The sequence below is a fragment of the Trichomonas vaginalis genome, chromosome IV (genome assembly GCF_026262505.1).
Source record: "Trichomonas vaginalis G3 chromosome IV, whole genome shotgun sequence".
Lineage (NCBI taxonomy): Eukaryota > Parabasalia > Trichomonadida > Trichomonadidae > Trichomonas > Trichomonas vaginalis.
In genome coordinates, this window is record NC_067206.1 from 15,131,958 (window position 1) to 15,153,967 (window position 22,010).

A 22,010-nucleotide genomic window follows, 5' to 3' on the forward strand; every position below is an offset into this window, starting at 1 on the left:
GTTCAGTAGTTCTACATCTTTAGTACCACAGCACCTGTCTCAGTGAATTGTCAACAATTATTTCATCGTTAGCTATTGTCGAGATATTGTTCATTTACCATATAAAGTTTTTATTCTATATGAAATGAGAAGCAAATCCATCTTAGCTGGGCCGTTAATGTCCAATTAAAACCTAACATCAAATGGTTGACTCACGAACGGACAAACAATGATTGTCATAAAGAACTATATTCAGAGTTTGAAAGAAAAAGAACCAGAACTTAGTCCGGACCTTCGGTCTTGGAGCATGCGCTCGTTGATTTAAACTCAGCTTCAAACTGCTAACGCTACATCATGATGTTAAGTTGAGAGTATCCACCACGGACCAATTTCTTTCAAAAGAACCAATCACAATTCCTACACAAATTGTTTCCAATCATATCCATAAACCAAGCATTTGGTGTGAACTAAAGATTTTTATCTATGAGTGCTTTCTTCTGTCGCGTTTAGAAACATAAGGTCCTTTTTCGAATTCTCATTTTTTACCCTATAAGAAATGGTATGGCGCATTAGCAGGAGTCGCATCTAGATTTTACCCGCATGGTAACATATAGCCAGAGTGTATTTTGGAGTTAAGAAGATTTTAGTAACATTAGTATACTGAAAGCGAAAGCACAAACCATTATACAAACTACCAGAAAGGTTGGTGTAGCACGAGATAACAAATCTTATTCCAAATCCTGAAACAAGAGGAAAAGTTCAAGGATGGATGGACAATGTAGGAAGACAAGCAGGAAACTATTATAACAAAGCAAATGACTACTATAACCAAGCAGGACACTATATGGACCAAGGTGAAAGATTCTTTAACAGAGGATATAACCATGCACAACAATGGGTAAACAATAACCAACCGCAACCACCTCAAACGTGGGGAATGTAAAGTTTTTTATTGAGATGAAATGAACAATGCAACATTGAGACAAATGAGTTCAAGATGGATTTGTCGGCTTCCAGCATTTAAACCGATACCATATAGTCAGGCTCAGCATGTGAAACTGAATGATATTATTAAAGGAACCATCCCACCTCCACAACAACAACCAGTTGAAAACAAACCAAATTAAAATTTTTTACTGAGATGAAATGACCGAAGAAGTTGAAACGGTAGATTTGACACCACAAACAAAAAGTTCAGAACCATTGTCAAAACCTGTCAAAGAACTTACAGATGAAGAGAAAAATTCAATAATAGAAAGTGCCAGGTCTGGAAATACAAACCCTAACTACAAAGTCACTTTTCATAAAAATGGAACGGCTAGTATCTCAAAAAAGAAACAGACTCTCACAAATAAAATATTGAAGTCTGAAGGAGCTTTCGAGACAACAGATGGAAAAGTTTACTTCACTGACCAACAGTTCATTATAGAACATCTCATTGACTTAGAGTCGAAATATTCTAAACTTTACAACAAACACAAAAAGTTGAAAGGAAAACAAAAACAAATGGCATATGATATTTATGAAGATGTTGACGACACAACTGTTCCTGCAAGTGAAGTAAAGTCAGAGGAACCGAAAAGTGACGAAAAACCGATAGAAGAAGAAAAACCAAAAACTGAAGATAAACCAAAACCAAAGTTTAGTTTCCAAACTAAACCAAGTCAACCTTCATTAGCTGGTATGGGTTGGCGTCAAAGACTTATGGCAGCAGGCGGTTATGTAAAGTAAAGAAAAAAATTTTTTATTTTTATAAAAATGCCCCCATATAGAATGGACAGAAAGTCTGCTAGAATAAAAGCAGAGTTGCAAAGATATGGTTGGAGAGTTTCGAAGAAGTTTAAATATAAGAAAGGAAGACCCATAAAAGTCTATGACAAACTGGCTGGTCTGACCTACGAATTAGATTTGGAAACAGCACGTGCCAATTATCCAAACAGACTAGAGAGGTTAGAAGAAGAACGTCTTATGGACATGCCTTTCGATGTTAGTGAACCTCAAGTTGAAGGACACGACGGCTTTGCCAGATTCTACTGGAAACATGACGAACAATTGCATCCTTTGAGAAGGAAAAAAGGAAAAGGTGAAGACGCACATGCTCCCATGGAAAGAACAAGATATGCATATGAAAAGTATCGTGAAGTTAGAAGTCAAATTACATCTGGTCGAACCTTTACAGTAAACTTTGACGAAGGAAAGAACAAAGAAGGCTTCATGGGAGTACTTGCTGCAATTCAAGACGGAAATAAGAAAGGACACAATCTCAGATTGACCATAACAGATTTGGATGGTCACATTTACTATGCACATGGCAATGAACAAACAGCCGCAAAACTTCTTGACGCTTTCAAGACTACAAAGAGAGAACAAATGGTTGACTCCGACTCAGACATTTTGAATGCAATTGAAGGAATTGCAAGTGTCAAGTTCGAATGGTACCAACCTAACCCTCAAGCAGTCAGACAACATGCTGGATACTTCCCTTCATAAATAAGTCTGACATTGACTTGACAAGGTATGGAATTTACAATTCAATTGAAACAATTGTCAACGAACCTTGCATTCTTACATGTCTCAGGAACTCTGGTCTTGTTACAGATGAGAAGATGAAGTATCTTGAGTCATGTGTGAAGACAAGGTACATTCTCAGAGGTCAATTGGCAAAAATTGCACCGTTGGCAAATGTCAATATCCGAGTCAACATACCTACAGCTAAAGGTTCTTCACATGACGACTATGTTGTTGACAAAGACTTACCATGGTTGAAGATTGTAATTGTCCACAACCACTTCATGTTGAACGAAAGTCTTACAAACCCATTCTTTGGTAAAAGTAAGTGCAACATTGTCAGAGCTGTAAACATTCTTTTCGAGAAAGGTTTGTTGGAACCAATTCCAGATGACAAGCTGACAGAAACTTTTGTACCAAAAGACGAAACAAACTTTTCATTGTTAGCAAGACCAAAAGTTGTTCCAGACAAAGTTCTAGTACAAAAGAAGTACACAGTTCCACAAGGGTTGGTATGTTCGGATACCAACCTGAACCAGAAGAACTTCCAATGAGGTTGCAAGAACTTCAAGATGCTATAAACAAACTTCCATTGAGACATCCAATTGACGTCAAATTGTATTGGAGAGCATCTGAGTTAGGTCAGAAGGTTTTATATGAAACAGGTTGCTTCGACGATGTTTATGAGATAACAGGAGAAGTTTCTCAGAAGATAAGAGACTCACTTGAATTTCCACAAACTGGACCAATTGGTTGCGACAAGTTCGACTCAGATGAAAAGATATACTATGTCGACCTTAACGCTGCATACATGAGGTTTGTCCAATATATTCCGACTGGAATTCCAAACGAAGATGGTGAGTTCCCGGGAAGGAACTATACAGTTGGAAAAGTCATACAACAACTGTATGATATTAGGAAAGCTTCAAACCCCAAACTTGCAATGACACTCAAATTGCTTATGAATTCGACATGGGGATATTCCATTAAGAAACCTCAAGAGATGAAGAGTAAACATTTATGAGAAGGTCGACAACTTTGTTGAAAGGTTTTCTCCTTTTGTTTTGAAGTACGAATTCACTCAAGGTCAAAGTGGCTTAGTAACCACATTAAAACCTATTGTCGAACATTGGTCTTACCCTCAGTTCGCAAAGGCAGTACTTGACAACTACAACAAATTCTTCTCCGAAGTCAAATCCAAAGTGAAGGTTTACTATGAGAACATTGACGCACTCATGACGAACGAAGAAGGATACAACAAACTCATTGAAATGGGAATGGCCGGTGAAAAGATGGGTCAATTCAAATTGGACAAATTTTCACCGAAGTTCATGTCCTCTCCAAGCGTAAGTACTGGGGTGTTAAAGAAGATGGTGAAATAGTTAAACATTGCATGAAATAAAAAATTTATTTTTTAAAAAGTGACATTTTTTTAATGGCGTACATCCCTGAGCGCTTCGTCCAGTTCAACCAAATGTTGGTCTCGGACCCAGGCAAGAGATATTCCAAGCCCGAACTCGACCGTCTCTTCAAAGAATGGATTGAAGACTACAGAGGAGACGAGTGGTTGACAATTGAATTTGCTCGGGCTTGGAATTGCTACAGAAGGGTCTTAGACGTGGACCCAAGACTCACGTACAGAGGTTGGGATGTGGTCTTCACATTCCAAAATTGGTACGAATACCAAAAATAAAAACTTAAATTTACTTGGGGTTTCCCCCTAAAATAATTTTTTACTCTTAGAACCACTCGAGGTTCTCCTTACGGTTGTTGAGCTTGTCACCGTCAATGTGTCTGACCTTCGTCTTCTTGTCTGGATTTGGAACCCATTGAATTGCGACAAGCTTGCCCATGGAGATTGAACCGCGATTCCGAAGGTTAAGGTTCAAGTGTCCCAAGTTGTTGAGGACTGGGGTAAGAACCTTGCCTGTCTCCTTGTTGCAGATTTGGTATGGGTAGGGTTGGGAAATTTCGTAAGCGTCATCGGCAACAAGGGTTGCCCAAACTTCCTCTTCTTCGTGTTTCTCTTCTTCCTCTTCTTCCTCGACAATTCCTTCTTCAATTTGGTACTCACGAAGTACGGTGTTGCATGTTCTGTCCTTTCCGAGTACCTTCCAGATGGCGTCTATCTCTTCGAAGAAACGGTAGATGAGTCTGGCAAGGTCTCGGTTCTCTCTCTCGTAATTGCGCAAGGTTTCCGCGAAATCGTTCAGGCATTTCTCATTGGAAGCTTGGTTCATGAGGACATCGGCTTTGAGATTGGTCATCTCTGTCATAAGACTACTTTGGAGAGTCTTAATGGTGTTTGTCAGATGAGCTTTCAAATTCATAATTTGAAGTTGAACTGGGCGCTTGTCTGGCAACCTTGAAAGGACATCTTCCATTGAGTTTGGCTTCGGTGCTTGTTCGGACATCGAAAAAATGAAGTGGTTTGAGAATGACGGTTTTACTTCAAAAAGCTGGTTATGACAGTTAAGTCATACAACAAGTTTAAAATAATATCTTGCTCTTCTTCTGAACGTTTGTTGTCTCTTCCGATAAAAGTTTCGAACATGAGAACCAAAAAACGTTTTTTGAGGAACCGAAAGAGTTCAGGCAAATTTTCATATTCTGGATATGTTGGGAGCAGTTCAAAACATCTGAGCTGACTTTCGGACAAAATTGGGACAATGTCAGAAAATTCATCTTTGGTCGGACTGCTTGAAGGTAAGTCCCTTACATGTAAGTAGCTCTGGTAAAGTCTTCTCATTTCTGCTAACTTTTGGAGTATAGCTTCGTAGTTTAGAAGTTTTAATTTTAATTGTCTTATTCCTCTCTTGACATCTAAACGGTAAGTATCCATGAGGTCAAGAGTAGCTTTGGTAGCTTTATGTGGAGCTATCTCTTCTTTGACTTGTGCAATTTTGGTTGCAATTGTGGTTTGAGCTCCTTCAAGTTCGCCGTCTATGTCGTTCTCAACACCTTCAACCATAGCTTGAAACTCTTCATCGGTCCATTGAGTTTGGTGTGGGACGAATTTAACTTGCTTCATTCAAAAAATGAAAAAAATGTTTTTACTCTAAACGTGCCATATAGATGGCTATAAGAAACTTACCAGAAGGCTTCTTCTTCACACGAGTCTCTGGTAACTTGAGAGTTCTTGTTGGAGTTGGGTCTGGAATTTCAATTCTCTCTCGAGCGCGCATTCCCCACTGTCCTTCTTGCCACCATAAACTGTGTATTGACCGAACTTGCATTTACAGGAAGACCGGTCAATACAAGGTTCACAGTTGAAATAGTTGTACTCATACCTGGTGAGTACGAGTGTGAGTAAAAACATAAAAAAAGTGAGTTAAAATGAGATGTTTACTGAACTGGCTGAATGTCGCCTTCTGTAGTTATAAAGAATGGTTGACCAGAGAAGTGAAGGAGAGACTGAATTGCCAATTTCATATGGGGTAGGGGTTCTCCTTGTTTGGCATTTTTATCCAAGGACGTTTGTTTAGGAACTTAACAAGAGCTTCTCTTTTGGCGTCCTTTATGCCATCGTAGGCTGTCCCGTCTGGTATTTGAATTGGAATTCCAGTCGAAGTCTCGAGCTGAAGTGTAGACCTTCCAGAAATAGTGATGAACTTGACCTTGGGCTTCATTACCTTGCGCAAGTAGTCTTTTACGCAGTCGTTAATTTCAATTAGGTAAATTGCCTCGTCAAGTCTTTCTTGCATTCCAAGTTCTTCCATCCGACAGGAAAATATTTTCCCGACAAAGGGAAAAAATTTTCCTTCCGACAGGAAGAACTCTTCCAGTTGTCCGTCCGTAAACCATTCAAATTTTCGAAAATTGAGAACTTTTTGGTCGAACTTCAGAAAAAGTTTTTCCTTCCGACAGAAAAAGTTTTTCCTTCCGACAGGACACAAACGGATGACTGACGTTCCTCTTCCTGAATGCTTTCCAAAGCCAGAAGAACCGAAAGCTGCAGAACCATAACAGTCTCCTCAGCAACCTCAGTTCCAGCAAGTACCTCCGAATTACTACCAATTTCCACCTCAAGGTTACTACCCACCACAAGGCTTCCCGAACTACCCTCCTCAGCCTATGCCTTACTTCCCCAACCCTTGGTTGTTCCAGCAAGCTCCACCCCAGCAATTCCAATTCCAATCTCAATCGAAGAGAGACCAAGACTTCGAAGAAGGTCTGAACCGCTTACGCAAAGAGTATGCTACAGCTCCAATGGAAGACGACAGGCTTTCAGTCTCTTCCCTCAAATCGACCGATTCGACTCGTACCACAGATTCGGCTCGTGACCGTGAAGACTCCCTCAAGCAGTCTGAGAGACTCTTCATCCTACAACCATTTACAGTTGGAGCTCTCAAGAACATGCGCAATTACGAAGGTCAGACACCAGCTGGAGACCGCAAAACAGACGTACTCGCAAGAGCCGTCCAGCTCGTCAAAACAAAGACGGAGATAGTCGACTTCATACTTGCAGCTTGCCCTTACAAGTAAAAAAATAAACAATTACGAATTAAACTGTTTACTCTTTCTTTTCTGAGTTGTTTAGAGCTGGCTTCTCTTGTAGAAACCTTTCGTACTCTTCCATGGTCATGTAATTGCGAATTTGGTACGCAATTCCAGGTTCGTTGTTTTTGAACCTGATGTATGTAACGCTTCCATCCTCCTCAGGGAAGTAAGCTGCTAACATCTGACCAAGTTTTCTCGGTGACTCGGAGCTCATAAAAATGTCACTTTTTAAACGTTAAGTTTTTAGTCTTAATTTACCCTTTGTTTGTCAAGGTAGTATTGGAGTGCAATTTCTCCAAATTCTCTGTGTCGGAGTTCTTCACCATTTTCCAAGGTGTACCTGGAGAACTCAAAGAAGTTGTCAAGAACATACTGCCATGCTGCTCTTCTGAGTTCGTCGGTATTTTGGAAGTGTTGCACCTTCGAGTCTTCGGATATAAAAAAATGACACTTTTTCTATTAAACCGTTTTGGCATTTCTCATGAGTGAGTATAGTTCTACCGAACCATTGGAAGAGAAGAAGTACCCTTGCTGGCAAAAGACAAAAATAGTTGCCTTAGTTGTCATTGCAATTGTACGCGTAATTGAATTCATTGTACTTCTCTTCACGTACATAAAACTCAGCAATGGTATTTGCTTTAAGAAGCTACCATCTTACTAAGACTAAACACTTACATTTTTCAAGCTTGACTTTTTACAATTTGAACTTTGTTTGCGTAGATATGAATTCTGAAAGAAGTATGAGGGTCTTGTATGACTTTGTACTTCTCCCATAGTTCATGTCTGTCAAACTTACCTGCCATGGACTCTTTCATAAGTTCCATGAAATCGTCTTCGGACAATCCAGGGAAAAGTATATGTCAGTAAGTATTCTTTTAACATCCTTACTTAAACTCTTTGCTGTCTGTACACAAATGACAACTGAGATGTTAAAGTGTCTGAGCTTCTTAAGAATTCGACACATATCTTGTTCTCTGTTCTTTAACAAAGGATGAGAAGCAAAGTCATCTAAGATAAGAAGACATCTATGAGGGTAAGTCTTCCAATCGTAGATTGCAATTTCTTCGAAATGTATTCTATCTCTTTCTGTTTGTTTCTGAAGTGTTTCTTCTCTAATATTCTCTGCATTTCCTCATTGGGTCTTTAAACTTAGAATTTATATACTCATTTATAGCATTTGTACTTCAAAACTCTTCTTTGGTACTTCTTTATCCAATCTAACAACTCAGTATCCTTTATACATACTAACTTAGACTTCTTTATAATATCTTTGAACGAATTGACGGTTTGGTCAAATTGACCAGAAGTAACAAATAACAACTAACTCATAGAATGGGTTCTTCTCATCTAGTTCTTGTTGTTGTGCAGCCATTTTAAGATAAGTGAAAGTCTTACCCGACCCAGGTGGTGCAATTAGACCTGTTATACCATTCTGAGCAAATAAGAACTTGTCATGTATAGGCTTTATCTGAGCATTTTCTAACTTCCTCTTGTTCTTGTTTAAAACATTCTCAAATTTTTTGTCAATGTCAGCAAACTTTTTTTCTAACATATTTTTAGAAAAATTAAAATTTTTATCTTTTAGAAAATGTCTAGCGATTTCGCTATCTATATTCGAGACAAGCTTTTTGACAGCAAAACATCTGTCGACCATAAAATCTTACATAGTGTAAACAAGAAAGGTGAATTTGTTCTAAAGTTCTGTTTCTGGGAATATGACAAGAACCATAAAACATTACAAAGAGCAGTCTTAAAATTTGTCAATGACAGACTTGTTGACAGAGATGACGCCGATTGGAAAGATGAAGTCCAACAAAAGTTCTTAGAATGCAAAGAAGACACATGCGTGTTCTTGAAGATGAAATAGAAAACAGAATAGATGAGCTATTAAAGGACAAAGAACTTTTACATAAATAGTTGCGCCAAATTTGACATAACTCCACCAAGAAAAGAAGAAGAAAGAAAAGAAAGAGAAGAAGAGAAGAAAGAACCTGAACCAGTTCCAGAGAAAAAGAAATTTGACATGTAAAAATAAAATTTTATTTTTAGAACATTTCTGGGTCAATGTCAATGTTCTCTTCCTCTTTAGGAGAAACACTGGCTTAGACTCTAAAATCTTTTTACCCAATTTACCTTGAACTTCAACTCTTAGACTCATAATATTCATAGTCGTCTGCTTCTTTGGTTCATAAGGTATAACAAGTTTGTATGCTTTGCCTTCTTTAAGGTTTGAGAACCTTCTGTCAAAATTTTCTTTGACTGCTAACAAACCTTCTATGTCTAAGTCTTCAAATTTCGCACCATTTTTAGTCACAATAGCAAACTTAACTGGTTCGATGTTCCAAATTTGCTGAATGAAGACTTTTCAAAATGGTAGAAGTAAACATTCAAATATGCGAATGGGTCTAGTTCTTCTTTAAGTCCTGACATGTACTTGTTTACTGAGATGAATTTCGTCATCTTTTCTATCGGATAAAAAAATATTTTTTTAAAATTTACTCAGAAAAATTTTTCTTTGTATATACACCATTCTGAACATCTAAAAGACTTTTGACATTTGCCAAGAATGTTCGTTTAGAAGCTGCATATAACCATATTCTTGACAATATGTTTATACGAATCGTACAATGACCTTTCATCTAATGACACACAAAGTCAGTTTCATCTATGAACAGTTCATATACACTCTTGTTTGCTTCTAACAATGTTTGTCTCTCTTCGGTATGTGGAATTTGTCTTGGATTGAACTTAGAAATATCTAATGTCATAAATATGAGAACAAGTGGTTGTAAAAGTCAGATGTCAAAGTTTCTGCTAAGTCGTCAAAATATTCTGTATCTTGCATATGAGAATCTGACGTTCTGACAACTACATATCTTCTGTCAGAACTTTCTAACTTCATCGGAACAGCATTGTTTGAAACCATAATGAAGTTTGCAACATTTTCACAAACTCTTTGGTCTTTATACTTTCTTTCAACAACTCCAACTTTGTCTGTTATAAGACTCTTCAAAGCATCTGAGTTCAAAACTTTTGTTGTATCTATACTTTGAAGTTCATTGCAAACTATAAGTTTCATATTCTCTATTGAGAGTTAAATTTGCCACAGATGTTTTCTAAGTTTGTCATATTCGGATTCGAATAACCTTCTAACAGTTTGCAAAATATCTGTAAAGAAGTGTTCTTACCAGTTCCTTGTTTTCCAATTATAATGAGAGCAGTTTCATTTTTAGCACTTGGATGTTGTAAGATGTTTGCAAACCAACATAAGATATACTCATAACTTTTCGTTTCCATTGCATATAATTTCTTTGACATGGTCTAACCAAGCTTCTATAATATTTTCTTTCCATTCTACTTGTTCGTATTTATATCCAGTGAAGATAGAATAGAAGTTTGGAGAAGGTGTATAGAACTTTATACCTCGAACTGAAAAATCTTCTAACTTTGACAATAAGATATCCCAAGCATCTAACATCTTCATTCCAACTTGTACAACTTTTATTTTCTTAAGTTTCTGTCTACATTCTTGTTCAGAACTATTGTTGCTCTTGGTTTGTTAAAGACAACATCCCATTCTTTCATGACATAACATTCTGGGGCAGAGTCAACATAAATGACTAAACGTTTCAAATTCTCGACTGCTTTGTTATAGTCTCTAAATGGACACATATTTCTGAATGCTTGGAAGTCATAAAAATCTGAAACATCTATTCTGTACATTTTTATAAAAATAAAAAAATATTATTTTTTTATTCTTGACTTTGTTGTTCCATTTGTTGCATTTGTTGTTCTTGAGCTATTTGTTGTTGAAGTTGTTCTTGTAATACAATACTTTCACCAGTTGCATCTTCCAATTCGAAACTTTCTGCCGTCATTGACAAATACATAGGACATAAAAGTTTTACAGGAACAAAGTTTGCGTCAACTAATGTCAACGTTATACTTGCCAAAGTGTTTGAGTTCACTAAGGTTGAAAATTCTGCATTCGAATGAACAATAGGCAAACCAGCAGAGAAAGTATTGTTTATACGCATAAGTATCTTTTGGTCATAATAGTTTCTGTCGACATTCGAATAACACTTTGAACCTAAGTTTGAAACAATATATAAGATTGGTGTGCTTAATGTCAATGGAATAGATCTTCCTTGTATGACACCTTTTCCTGTTATAGGAAACTGTTGGTAGTAAAAACCAAATAAGTTTTGTATTATAGCTCATATCGTTTATAGTAAACTCAGTCGGACATCCAAACATAATGAAACCTGCTCTAGTTGCAGCACATGTTACACCGTCCTTAAAGTATTAAATAAGTCAACAAAACCTGTTGGTGGTATATCTGAGTAAGTATCTTCAAAGGAGTATTTTTTACCATTCACAACAATAAAGTCTTCTGGTGTCAAAAGAGCAAAACAGGCTTTAGTCGTCATTGTGTTTAAGGTTAGTTTACAATATCGTCCTTGAGGACTTTGTAAGTTTGTTGTTATAGAATTATATGACTCAGGGTTTTTAGTCGTAATAGTATAAACCATTATGTCTTCTGCCATTTACTTAGCAAATAAATTTTAATGAAATGTTGTGGTCGTCAAATATTTTTATGACGTCTGGGAAACTATATTTTAAGTTCAACGTTTCACCTCCTTTCATAACGTATATCTTGTCAATGACATTATATGAAACACCACAGCAACTAATGTCGGGTTCTATTTCTTTGATGTTTATATCGTCTGCCTCTGTCAAAAGTTTCAATAGTTCTTTCAAAACTTCATGAGGTGCAATGACATATGAGTTCACTTTTACAGGGTTGTGTTCGACCAAGTTTAACATTATACTTAAAGCTTGACAAATCTTCTCCTGAGTTTTGAAGTTTGTCTTTCAGTTGTTGGTAGTCGTTTCGAATATCTGCAACAGAACTTAAGTCTCTGCTAACTTCAGGATATGTTGGTTGTTCTTTTACAGGAACAATTGTTATACCATCTTCGTCTTCGTATGGTTTCCCCACTTCAACATCTCTGTCTTTGACATTGACAACAACACTTTGACTGTTTGTTTGAGTTGGTGAATTTAACTTCACATCTGCCACCGCCATTAAACCTTTTGAAACACTTACGCTTCTATTTTTCGGAAATGACATTTTACTTAGAATAAAAAGATGGACGTATTCGGATATCTCTTCGAATTGAAGCAGAACAAAGTTTATACTCACAAACAATACAAATACATTGACAGAATAGTTCTTTACACAAACAATGGAAAATGTTATAGAATAGCAGTCTTTGCTGAACCAAAATATTTTCATAAAGCAAAGAAAGTTGGTATAACTGAAATGGTGAAAGTTCTTGAAGCAGACAAAAATATAACAACAAAACTGACCGATATTTCTAAAGGTAAGTTTATAATACAATATTATGTCAAAACTGGCGTACTGTCAATATTTGACGGAGAGAAGTCAGTTCAAGAACAACTTACTGACCTGCTGCCAAAATCTGCTCGATGGAAGCTGTCGTTATGCCAATCTGAGGAGCCCCAGCAGGTTTCATCGAACGAATCTTCAAAAGAGCATCTTCCGTGAAAAGTGCTATTGGTTTTGTAAACTTCTTTGCTCTCAATTCATCTGGACCGTCTCTGTCACCAGTATATTGTATTTGAACTGTACCAACAGTTGAAATACCACCCATAAAGTCTTCTGAGTCAGCAAATGGAATGCCAAGCCAAAAGTTTGAACGGTCTCCATTTGTATATTGAGTTTTTTGACCTCCTGTATGAGTCCATACTTTCACATATGGCATAATAGAACTTTGCATTTCAGGGTTAATGGTTGTTGTGAAGTTGTTGTTAAAGTTCATAGCATCTAATGTCAAGTTGTATGACCTCATATCCTCACCTGTAGAATATTCTTCTCTTGGATAATATTTGCCATCTATGTTTATATGATATTTAATACCAGGGTTGTAGAAACAAGAATAGTCATTTATAGTTCGTCTGAACAGTACAAACATAGTATCTGCATGTTTCATTGCAGTTGTTAAAGCAATATCTGTTCTTGCACCTGCGGCTCCTGGATTTTGGTTTCCAACTTCACCTGCAAAGTCTTTGACAGATATTTGGTGTATAGGGAACATAAGTGGAACTGCAATATATTTGGCAGCTAAAGCATTTGGAACGTTAGGGTCAAGTCTTCTTATTTTCTCAATATTTGCATACTGGTCTGTTTGTTCTCTAGCTTGTGGTTGTACTGAGTTTCTCAAAGCGAACCATTCATAGTTTGCCCATGTTACTGTTTGAACTAAGTCAGAGTTAGAATATATCTTATATCCCATGAAAACTTCTGGAGCATATTGGTATCCGACATAGAAAATTCCATTGCAACCTTTCTTGTCAGACAACTTGGCAGAAGGTTTTATTTCAATGTCTTGTTCCACGTATAAGAATGAGTTGTCAATAGAAATAATATGAAACCTGTCGCAAGCAATATCTACTGTTGTTGAAGAACCTTCTCCAAACTCACCTACGTTTCCATAAGAAACAGCAGTTGTATATTCGTAAGTTCCAGGAACTATTTCTGACCTTCTAATGGCATTGTCGCATTCGTTATACCATTCGGAAACATTTCCGTTCATGGCATCCAAAACTGTTGGCGTTATATTCTGAGCGGCGTACATTTCATATGGGTAAAAATATAGAATAGTTGGATTTATATATCATAATAGAACCCACTCGGACCAAGCTTTACTTTCTTCCTGACTGAGTTTTCAACTCTTCTTTTTCCTTCATTGCCACTACTTTCACTAGATGAAGTTACTTCTTCACTACTTTCACTTTGTTCTACTCTTCTTCTTTGGTGTCGCTTTTGGTAACTTGCCCTCTGCTTCAAGTTGTTGCATCTTTGCCTCATGTTCACCTAGTATGTTGTAAATTTCCCATGTCCTTTTTGCCTTTGGGCTCTGGTCGCCCATCTCAGGTAACCTATATCCTAGAAAGATTTTGTCATAGTTTGTATTTGAGTCTTCGCGTATTGTTTGCATGACTCTTTCCTGAGTTTCCGGTTCAAGCTCTTCAAATATAGCTTGTCCATATGGAATAAGCTCGTTTCCAAATATATGTTTTTGTAGCCATTCTGGTTTTCTTTCCATGTTACCAATAATATCTTTTGTGAATGGGAAAGCTTTTACCCAATGTTTCAGTCTTGCGTCATTTATTTCTGTAGTTGGTTTTATTTTGTCAAGGAACATGTTTTTCAATACTAACATTTCATTTGGTACTGTCCATTTGAGTTTTCTTAAATATTCATCCCTTCTCAGTTCATTGTCTGCAAAGTAAGTTTTTATGACATTTTGTAAACTTTCGTTTGCAAGGTCATGTACAATAGGTTCTCTTCCTTCTCTCTCCCTAACTTTCTTTCTAAACTCTTCACCAAATATACCATCTTTATGGTTCTGTGTAGTTCTTTGAGATAAATGTTTTAGAACGTCAGGTGTTATATTTCCATCAGCCATGTTCATTTCATACTGGTTCAAAATATCTGCATCTTTCATATCTTTCAATGGCATTAAAGCCGCGCTGAAAATACCAGCTATATCTGGTTCACCATTCACTTCCATTGCGTCTACAACTTCTTGGAATTGTGGTTGTAAGTTTATGAACCACCTATCCGGATTAGCTTTATGACCCCATCTCATTGTAGTTCCATAGTCTGCATAAACAAAAGTAGGTTTGTTTCCATATTGGTTAGGTTCTGAATGAACTTTAAACAATGTTTCATTTCTATATGTTTTGTTGAAATTTAACCTTTTATTTTCACCGAGTTCAGCCAAAGATTGAACGTTATATGGTCGTAAGTAAAAAGGATTGTTGTATTTGCGTACATTTTCTTTCAGTTCTTCCATTCTATGCTGAATATTTTCATCTGATGTTGGAGTCTTTTGTATGTCGGCGAACATTTTTCGATATTCTTCTACTATGTCAGCCGAATTTTTCTTAGACTCTTGGAAAGATTCCATATTCTCCGCATACTCTTGTTGAGGGTCAAGATTTTTCGGCTGTTCCAAATCTTCATCTAGTTCTGTGAAGTTAGTTTCCAAAGGAGGGACTTGTTCGTTTCCTTCTGGCTCTTCTAGCTGTTGTTGCTGAACTATTTCTTCCATGTCTGGTTGTATCTGAACTTCTTCCTGTGGAGTTTCTTGTACCTCATCTGCTGGCATTTCATATATTCCGAGACCGTTTTTAACAAGTTCCCTATTTAAGTCATCCGCATTCATAACCCTTTCTTCTTTCGTTCCGTCTCTATTTTTTACGCGTTTCATGAAGATAGTTGAATTATCATTTATCTCTGACACCAAATATCTCGGAGTAAATTCAGTCATGTCATTTGGATGATATGCTATTAAATCATATCCCTTAGCGAGCTTGTATTTTCCAGGTTTGAAATTATATCCCATTTGGTGCTGAACCATAAAGCTAAATAGGTTCGGGTCAGTATTTCCTTCCTTGAACTTTCTAATAGCTTCTTTATATCTGTCACTAAAGTCAAGAGTATCTGGGTAACCATAGTCTTCCTTAAGCATTTTTAAGAATTCTTGGTTTCCTTGTTCTCTACTTCTTTTATGTCCTTGCTCTGTTTGTGGTTGTTGTTGTGCAGGGTTTTGAACTGTTGGTTGCTGTGCAGTGTTTTGAACTGTTGGTTGTGGTGCAGTGTTTTGAACTGTTGGTTGTGGTGCAGTGTTTTGAACTGTTGGTTGTTGTGTTGGTTTTGGTGCATGCCTGTGTCTGTGTCCATGTGACGATGTAAATGTTTTAGGTAGTCCTGGTGCAGGTGCTTCTCTTGGAGGGTTTGGTGGTATATAAGTTCCACCAGCTGGCACATATGTTCCATCTGCAGCATAATGTCCTACCTGACTTTTCGTTCTTAAGAAAGCATTTACTAGGTCTGTTTTGGTCTGTTGTAACTCTTTTTCTTGACTTTCCACAACAGTTGCTCTAACGGCGTCATAGGCACTTTGAACTGCCTGTCTCGTTGCTGCATCTGTTATTTTCGTCATATTTTGTGCTACTTCTTTTAACTCTTTGTCGAAACCTTCAGACTTCAGTTTCTTTCCAGATGAGAAGTCGTTCACTAGTTTCACCTTACTATGAAGAGCTTCGAAGGCGTTCTTAAAGTCAGCATTCATTAAAGCTTCATTTGAACTGTCTTCATCCGCTTGTATTTTTGTCCTTATTGACCCTATAAGTTGGGCTGCTTTGGCGTTGGCTTGGGCATCTAACCAGTCATTATTAGCTTTTATATATTCTGCGCTTTTCATTGCCTTTTGCATGGCTGCGTCGTTATTTTTACTTTCTTGTGCTAAGTTTTCATACTGTACGGTTTGGTTTTGCAACTGTAAAAGTTTTTCTGCCTTTACATTTGCTTCAACTTCTTTTTTATACTCATCGCTATCCATATATGTCTTCAGGGCTTTTTGTTTTATCTCTTCATCTTTCAGTACTTTATATTGAGTAGTATGGTTTTTCAAATTTATAACATCTTGTTCCATTTTTGCTACTTCTGCTGCTTTTTCTGACACTTTTTTCGCATATTCCTCTGTACTTAGTTCTTTCAGTTGTTCTTCTTTCTTCTTTTTCTCTACGTTTAACTCATTGAGTTTCTTTGTGTGTCTGTCATATTCTAGTTTCTTTTCGTTTTCACTTATTTGTTTCTGTATGTCTATGTTTGACTTTTTGACATCTGTTATTTGATTTTTGAGTGAACTCAAATTCATTTGACTTTGAGGGTTATAAGCTGTTCCGTCTGCAGCTCCACCATAGCCTGCCATTTTCGCTAAAAGTGCCGCTCTTAAACCTCCACTCTGTGCACCAATAACTCAGTTTAAAAGCATAGGGTTGCTTGACATTTGTTGCAGCATAGTGGGGTCATTCATCATTTGTTGTTGCAACTGTTGTTGTGGTGTCAGTTTTACTATTGGATGTTTCAATGCTCTCTTCCTCTTACGTATATTCTTACGTAGCTTACGTGGCATTTTAAGTGAAGTTAAAAAGCGGTTTTTGACAGATGTTTATATGACACTTTTTGTTCAGCACAAAAAACTACTCGGTCAAAGTGTTGTCAGTTTTGTAAAATAACCGTCTTATCTCATTCTATAAGGGGGAAAGTCTTCTCAAAGTATACTTCCTTGGAACGCCTGTAACTTTTCCTGTAGCGACGATAGACCCTTACTTGTCCGGACAAAGTTATACTATTTTGAGTGCTCTACAAAAAAGTCAACAGCGACGACTCTCAAAAACCGTTGTGTAAAAAGTTTTACCGTTGGACAAAAAAGTATATATAGAAAACAAAAAACGTTTATAGTTCATTCAATATTTGAGATAAACCGTTTTTCCAACGGTAACTATTAAATAAAATAAAAAAATAGAGGGGGTCTCCGTTGACGAAAACGGTTCATCTCAAACTCTTATTTGAAAAAAACAGTTCATTTTTCATAATGGCATTCGCTAGCGTGTTCGCTCCAAATTCACCTGAAGAAATTGCTTGCAGACTTTCAGCACCCACAGGTTTAGAACCTCAATATCAAACTGCAGCATCTACACATTCTCCAAGCAGAACAGACAATTCAAATTCAAATTTGTCCTGCAATTCACTCAATCCAAAGCCACTTTCACTACCAAAAACAATACCAAACGAGCTCCGTATTACAAAGAACCACAGCAACGCTGAACTACGCAAAATACTACTCAGATTGTCTGAAGAATACTTCAATTCAAAGCCAGAAGAAAGAGTTCCTGCAACTTTTAACAAAGAATATTGTGAACAACTCAACAAAGTTCTTGCAGACTTTACCAAACTACAAAAAGAAACACCTGACCCATTCGAATTAGGTGACACAATTGTCAACTATTTTCCAACAATAACAAAGATAATGGTTGACAGAACTATATGTCAGCTTATTGAAAGTCTTCCACCCAAAGCTGCAAAAAAAGTCGAACAGCTTTGGGTCGAATTCAAATCAAAGAGTTACGGATATCAGGATGACGAAGAAGAACGTGAGTACGGACAAGAAACAGCAAAATGGCAATGTCTTAGCTCACTCAACCCCAAGTTCAAACCATTATTTTACTCAGACAACAACACAATTCAAGTACGCAAAATTGCTATTCATTTCGTTAACCAAGCAGAAGACATTGAAGAAGGAGACTCTATCTCAGTTTATGTTTGCTACTGCAAGTTTTTCAAGGACGAATTTGGAGGACCAATTCTCATGCATGTCTTCAAGCCACATCAGCAACTCTACGTTGAAACTGAAATAACACTCATGCATGGAATGTATCTCAAGTTTGAAAGCCAATTGGAAAACACATACAACATTTGGCTTTCATACATTCAGTTCGATACACCAGATGACTTTGATGTTGAAGAAGAAGAGTCCTCCGAATTCACACCAGAAGACTAACAATTTTCCGAATAAAAACTTCATTTATACTAAACATCTTCAGGGCTAGAGGGCACGAAATGCCTGGAAGCCCCCCACATACTATCAGAGCTTGTAAGAAAAAAAATATAAGTAAAATATTAATTTTTTATTCCAATTCTTTCAATTTGTTATATAATTTGTTTCGTTCAGCAGTATAATATAATAAGTCACTGACCAACTGGTCCACTTCTATATGTGACTCTGCCGATGAGACTCTATAGACTGTTTCGTCAATCTTCGAATTGTAATTTGCAATTTGTTGTCTCAAATACTCCAGAGTCTCCTCCTTCATCTTCTCAAGCACTTCTAACTGCTCTGGTGTTGGTTGGTGCGTAGAAAAGTGCGCAATGACTTCGTCCCAATTACGGAATGACATTCTAATTTTTGTTGCAATAAACTTTGGAAAAAATTTAGGGGCTAGAGGGCACGAAGTGCCTGGAAGCCCCACTACCTTTTTTTTTTTAATAGTATATAAATTCTATTAAAATGGATTTGATCCAAAAAAATATAAAACCAAAAATAATTGTTATAATTTAAATGAAGAAGTAATTTAAAACGATTTTATTTATGATCAAATTTTATATATTTTTTTTGGATCAAATCCATTTTAATAGAATTTATATACTATTCATCTATTAGTAAACACTACCGTATATTATTTTTTAAGCTATCTTATTTTTTGAAATTTGATTCAAATCTTTGGTCGCAAGAAGAATTGCATGATAAATAAAAACATTTAATCAAAGTCAATTTTATTTTTCATATTCAAATGGACTGAGTGTTAACATTTAACATTTTTTGCTAATTGTCGTCAAAAATTAGGCGTAAAGCAAAAATTGATATTTCATATGGTTTTATGATAGATAAGCATTATATTCCCACTCATTATATTCGTAAATTTTGAGGTTTATCCTTCGCTTTTAAGATCATTGAATTTGATTTTTATATAAAATAGTTATATATTAGAAAATAATATGAGTTTATGTGATATTATTTTTCAGAAGATTTTGTGTTCTTCTTCAAAATTTTATTTTTTTATTAAAAAGAATCTTTACAAAATATACATTTACTTTAATTAATATTTAAAAACGTGCTCTATCAAAAGTTCCAAAAATTCAATATTTTAGCTTTTCTGAGGTGTCACTTTTGATGAATTTCTGTTTACAACACTAGCCCATAAGAAATTTTGCCCAAGACCCAAGAGGAGGACCGAACCCCAGCCGACCAGCCGGTGACAAAACCAAAACCGTTGTTATTTACATCATATTAATGGTGTCACTTTTTAAATGTCACTTTTATGTCACTTTTCACAAATTATATATGTTTTCATGTTTTGTCACTTTTCTGTCACTTTTCAGGTAAAAACATTTTTATTATTATATATAAATGAATTTTACAAAACCACCGTTACCGTTCTTTGGAAATAAGAGTAGATGTAAAGATATTATATTGAGAGAACTTAAGAAACTACCGAATGGTCTAACATTTGTAGATTTGTTCGGTGGAAGTTTCTATATATCCCATTTATGTCATACCGTATTTCCTGACTCAAAGATTATATGCAATGACTTCGACAACTATATGGACCGTCTCAAACATATTCCAGACACAAACAATATATTGAAAGAGTTAAAAGAAAAGATACCTATAGGTAAGATGGAACGTATACCATTAGATAAGAAAAATATTGTGAGAGAGGTTTTGAAAAAAGCAGAATATGTAGACTGGGATAGTATATCTGCTAGACTATTATATAGTGGTGCTATAAGAGTTCATGACATTGAAACACTTATGTCAAAAGTTTTATATCTTAACTATACAAATGTTTTCAAAGAGGACATAGAAAAATGTATTGAGGGTATAGAGTTTGTGAGATGTCATTGGACAGAGTTGTATGAAAAATATAAAGACAAGGAAAATGTTTTCTTTATAGTGGACCCGCCGTTCTATAACACATGGGATTTTCAATACCAAGTAGACTGGACTTTGAGAGACTCTTTAGAAACTTTAGACGTTATACATAACCATCCATGCTTTTACTTTACATCCGATAAAAGTGGTTTGGAAACCGTTATGAGATGGTTAGAGGACATACATGACTATGAGTTTAGATATGACAAGATAGAATATGAGAGAGGTCCTATAAACCGGAGAAAGTGTCACAATAAAGAAATTTTATTAGTAAGTAAATGTGGTTTGAAATAGGACTACTTGTTTTAGGTTTTTTCCATTGTGTCATTTATTTATTTGACGTGGCAGAAAAGTACAGAGAATATGAAGATGAACCAATGCCTGCAAATGTTCAGCATATGTACTCGTAAGAGATATTTTTATCTAATATTAAATGGACGCACAGAACTTAGCGAATGCACAGCAACCTGGACAACCAAACCCAGAGAATATTCCAAATGAAGTTAGAATACAAACTGCAATGGCAAACTATGGTCAAGTGCCAACAGATGTACAAATGCAAACTGCCATGTCAAATGACGCTGCGTTAGGTTTGCCACCATGGTATGCAAATATGAGATGGAAAGAGTTTTATACAAACCCTGAAGTGGGATATAAACAACTTTATGCAGATGACGCGAACACAGGAGTTGACCCAGAATATGTTTTCTACCAGAGGAGAAACAGAATGTATGAGCTCCAGTTAAAGAATGCTATGGAACTCAACAGGAAACGTAAGAGACTAGGCGGACATTAGATTTTTACATATAGTAAAATGGGTTTCTTCAGTAAGATAGGAAACTTCTTTCGAAATGTTGGAAGAGGTATATGGAATGGAATAAAATCTGTCGGAAGAGGAGTATGGAACGGTGTCAAAAATATTGGTAAAAGAGTAGGTCAGTTCGTTGGTATTATACCTAAAGACCCTGAACCAGAAGAGCAAGCTCCTGTTATACAACAGCCTGAACCTGCACCACAGTCAAGTTGGCAACCACAACCGGTATATTAAAAAATTATATTTTTATTGTTCGATAGTAGTTGTATATGAAACTAAGTTCTAAGTAAAACGCATGGTATAATGGAATTATTCTTTTTCTTCCATCTGTAGTAAACCATACTTGAAAGTCTGAAATACTTCCACTTGGTGGTTCGTATAACTTTGTAGGTTTTTCGTAAAAGTCATTTGCCAAGCATAAGAAAGAGTTTTGGGCGCCAGAAAATGAAGCATGAACAATAATAGCATCTGGGTCGAAAACATCTTTAAATAAATATGGTTCATCTCTTGCATATCGACTGTAGATATTTGCTAAAGGAGGTTCAACTTTCTGATTTAACATTCTTTGCAAATAATACCATGACATTGCAGTGAATTCTGTATATATTTGTTCGTCTTTATCTTTGGATTGTCTTCGTAGATTTGAAATGACACTTGTGAATTTTGTTTGTCATATACAATTCTCACATAAAGTGTGCTATCGGTATTCGCATATTCATCAGCATATTTTGCATAACATGAATTTATTTTATCTTCTATATTTTTTAATGCAGTCTGTAGAGAAGATGAGAGGTCAACTTGTATTAGCTCAATTTCTTCCCACATTTTTCGTTGCC

General features: G+C 36.2%; 15 protein-coding genes and 4 pseudogenes across 19 annotated transcripts, besides 4 other annotated features; 8 read left to right on the forward strand and 11 right to left on the reverse strand.

Moving 5' to 3' along the window:
• Window positions 1-2,834: part of a mobile genetic element that runs on past the window's edge.
• TVAGG3_0096470 (uncharacterized protein) lies at window positions 942-1,106 on the forward strand (the record flags this gene model as incomplete). Its single annotated transcript, XM_051222640.1, has 1 exon — window positions 942-1,106. The coding sequence occupies one exon, from the start codon at window positions 942-944 to the stop codon at window positions 1,104-1,106; it is 165 nt and encodes a 54-aa protein (XP_051107626.1).
• Window positions 1,126-1,710, forward strand: TVAGG3_0096480 (phage tail repeat-like family; the record flags this gene model as incomplete). The annotated part of the gene is made up of 1 exon (XM_051222641.1): window positions 1,126-1,710. The coding sequence occupies one exon, from the start codon at window positions 1,126-1,128 to the stop codon at window positions 1,708-1,710; it is 585 nt and encodes a 194-aa protein (XP_051107627.1).
• Window positions 1,753-2,352, forward strand: TVAGG3_0096490 (uncharacterized protein; the record flags this gene model as incomplete). Its single annotated transcript, XM_051222642.1, has 1 exon — window positions 1,753-2,352. A coding segment is annotated over one exon (600 nt), but the record flags the coding sequence as incomplete, so codon positions are not given.
• A 167-nt stretch (window positions 2,835-3,001) lies between the features above and the next one.
• Window positions 3,002-3,740, forward strand: TVAGG3_0096500 (annotated as a pseudogene). The gene has a single exon. A coding segment is annotated over exon 1 (739 nt).
• Window positions 3,741-3,922: 182 nt separating this feature from the next.
• Window positions 3,923-4,180, forward strand: TVAGG3_0096510 (uncharacterized protein; the record flags this gene model as incomplete). Its single annotated transcript, XM_001295116.2, has 1 exon — window positions 3,923-4,180. The coding sequence occupies one exon, from the start codon at window positions 3,923-3,925 to the stop codon at window positions 4,178-4,180; it is 258 nt and encodes an 85-aa protein (XP_001295117.1).
• Window positions 4,181-4,226: 46 nt separating this feature from the next.
• On the reverse strand, window positions 4,227-4,901 carry TVAGG3_0096520 (HNH endonuclease family; the record flags this gene model as incomplete). Its single annotated transcript, XM_051222643.1, has 1 exon — window positions 4,227-4,901. One exon carries the CDS (start codon window positions 4,899-4,901, stop codon window positions 4,227-4,229), a length of 675 nt encoding a protein of 224 aa, XP_051107629.1.
• A 32-nt stretch (window positions 4,902-4,933) lies between these two features.
• Window positions 4,934-5,518, reverse strand: TVAGG3_0096530 (uncharacterized protein; the record flags this gene model as incomplete). Its single annotated transcript, XM_051222644.1, has 1 exon — window positions 4,934-5,518. One exon carries the CDS (start codon window positions 5,516-5,518, stop codon window positions 4,934-4,936), a length of 585 nt encoding a protein of 194 aa, XP_051107630.1.
• A 78-nt stretch (window positions 5,519-5,596) lies between these two features.
• Window positions 5,597-5,806, reverse strand: TVAGG3_0096540 (uncharacterized protein; the record flags this gene model as incomplete). The annotated part of the gene is made up of 1 exon (XM_051222645.1): window positions 5,597-5,806. One exon carries the CDS (start codon window positions 5,804-5,806, stop codon window positions 5,597-5,599), a length of 210 nt encoding a protein of 69 aa, XP_051107631.1.
• A 26-nt stretch (window positions 5,807-5,832) lies between these two features.
• Window positions 5,833-6,206, reverse strand: TVAGG3_0096550 (annotated as a pseudogene). The gene has a single exon. A coding segment is annotated over exon 1 (374 nt).
• Window positions 6,207-6,561: 355 nt separating this feature from the next.
• TVAGG3_0096560 (uncharacterized protein) lies at window positions 6,562-6,972 on the forward strand (the record flags this gene model as incomplete). Its single annotated transcript, XM_051222646.1, has 1 exon — window positions 6,562-6,972. One exon carries the CDS (start codon window positions 6,562-6,564, stop codon window positions 6,970-6,972), a length of 411 nt encoding a protein of 136 aa, XP_051107632.1.
• Window positions 6,973-7,431: 459 nt separating this feature from the next.
• Window positions 7,432-14,723: a mobile genetic element.
• Window positions 7,668-8,641, reverse strand: TVAGG3_0096580 (annotated as a pseudogene). The gene has a single exon. A coding segment is annotated over exon 1 (974 nt).
• On the reverse strand, window positions 9,483-10,572 carry TVAGG3_0096590 (annotated as a pseudogene). Its single transcript has one exon. A coding segment is annotated over exon 1 (1,090 nt).
• Window positions 12,453-13,649, reverse strand: TVAGG3_0096600 (protein of unknown function, DUF4106 family; the record flags this gene model as incomplete). The annotated part of the gene is made up of 1 exon (XM_051222647.1): window positions 12,453-13,649. One exon carries the CDS (start codon window positions 13,647-13,649, stop codon window positions 12,453-12,455), a length of 1,197 nt encoding a protein of 398 aa, XP_051107633.1.
• Window positions 14,724-15,000: 277 nt separating the features above from the next.
• Window positions 15,001-16,025, reverse strand: TVAGG3_0096610 (protein of unknown function, DUF4106 family; the record flags this gene model as incomplete). The annotated part of the gene is made up of 1 exon (XM_051222648.1): window positions 15,001-16,025. A coding segment is annotated over one exon (1,025 nt), but the record flags the coding sequence as incomplete, so codon positions are not given.
• An 819-nt stretch (window positions 16,026-16,844) lies between these two features.
• TVAGG3_0096620 (protein of unknown function, DUF4106 family) lies at window positions 16,845-17,000 on the reverse strand (the record flags this gene model as incomplete). Its single annotated transcript, XM_051222649.1, has 1 exon — window positions 16,845-17,000. One exon carries the CDS (start codon window positions 16,998-17,000, stop codon window positions 16,845-16,847), a length of 156 nt encoding a protein of 51 aa, XP_051107635.1.
• Window positions 17,001-17,462: 462 nt separating this feature from the next.
• Window positions 17,463-18,428, forward strand: TVAGG3_0096630 (uncharacterized protein; the record flags this gene model as incomplete). The annotated part of the gene is made up of 1 exon (XM_001296056.2): window positions 17,463-18,428. The coding sequence occupies one exon, from the start codon at window positions 17,463-17,465 to the stop codon at window positions 18,426-18,428; it is 966 nt and encodes a 321-aa protein (XP_001296057.2).
• A 127-nt stretch (window positions 18,429-18,555) lies between these two features.
• TVAGG3_0096640 (uncharacterized protein) lies at window positions 18,556-18,825 on the reverse strand (the record flags this gene model as incomplete). Its single annotated transcript, XM_001292865.1, has 1 exon — window positions 18,556-18,825. The coding sequence occupies one exon, from the start codon at window positions 18,823-18,825 to the stop codon at window positions 18,556-18,558; it is 270 nt and encodes an 89-aa protein (XP_001292866.1).
• A 755-nt stretch (window positions 18,826-19,580) lies between these two features.
• Window positions 19,581-19,618: a mobile genetic element.
• Window positions 19,581-19,618: a terminal%2Cinverted (terminal inverted repeat of Banshee-A3 transposon ID:TVAGG3_0096650).
• A 1,175-nt stretch (window positions 19,619-20,793) lies between these two features.
• Window positions 20,794-21,156, forward strand: TVAGG3_0096660 (uncharacterized protein; the record flags this gene model as incomplete). The annotated part of the gene is made up of 1 exon (XM_051222650.1): window positions 20,794-21,156. The coding sequence occupies one exon, from the start codon at window positions 20,794-20,796 to the stop codon at window positions 21,154-21,156; it is 363 nt and encodes a 120-aa protein (XP_051107636.1).
• A 256-nt stretch (window positions 21,157-21,412) lies between these two features.
• On the reverse strand, window positions 21,413-21,736 carry TVAGG3_0096670 (uncharacterized protein; the record flags this gene model as incomplete). The annotated part of the gene is made up of 1 exon (XM_051222651.1): window positions 21,413-21,736. One exon carries the CDS (start codon window positions 21,734-21,736, stop codon window positions 21,413-21,415), a length of 324 nt encoding a protein of 107 aa, XP_051107637.1.
• Between the last annotated feature and the right edge of the window lie 274 nt (window positions 21,737-22,010).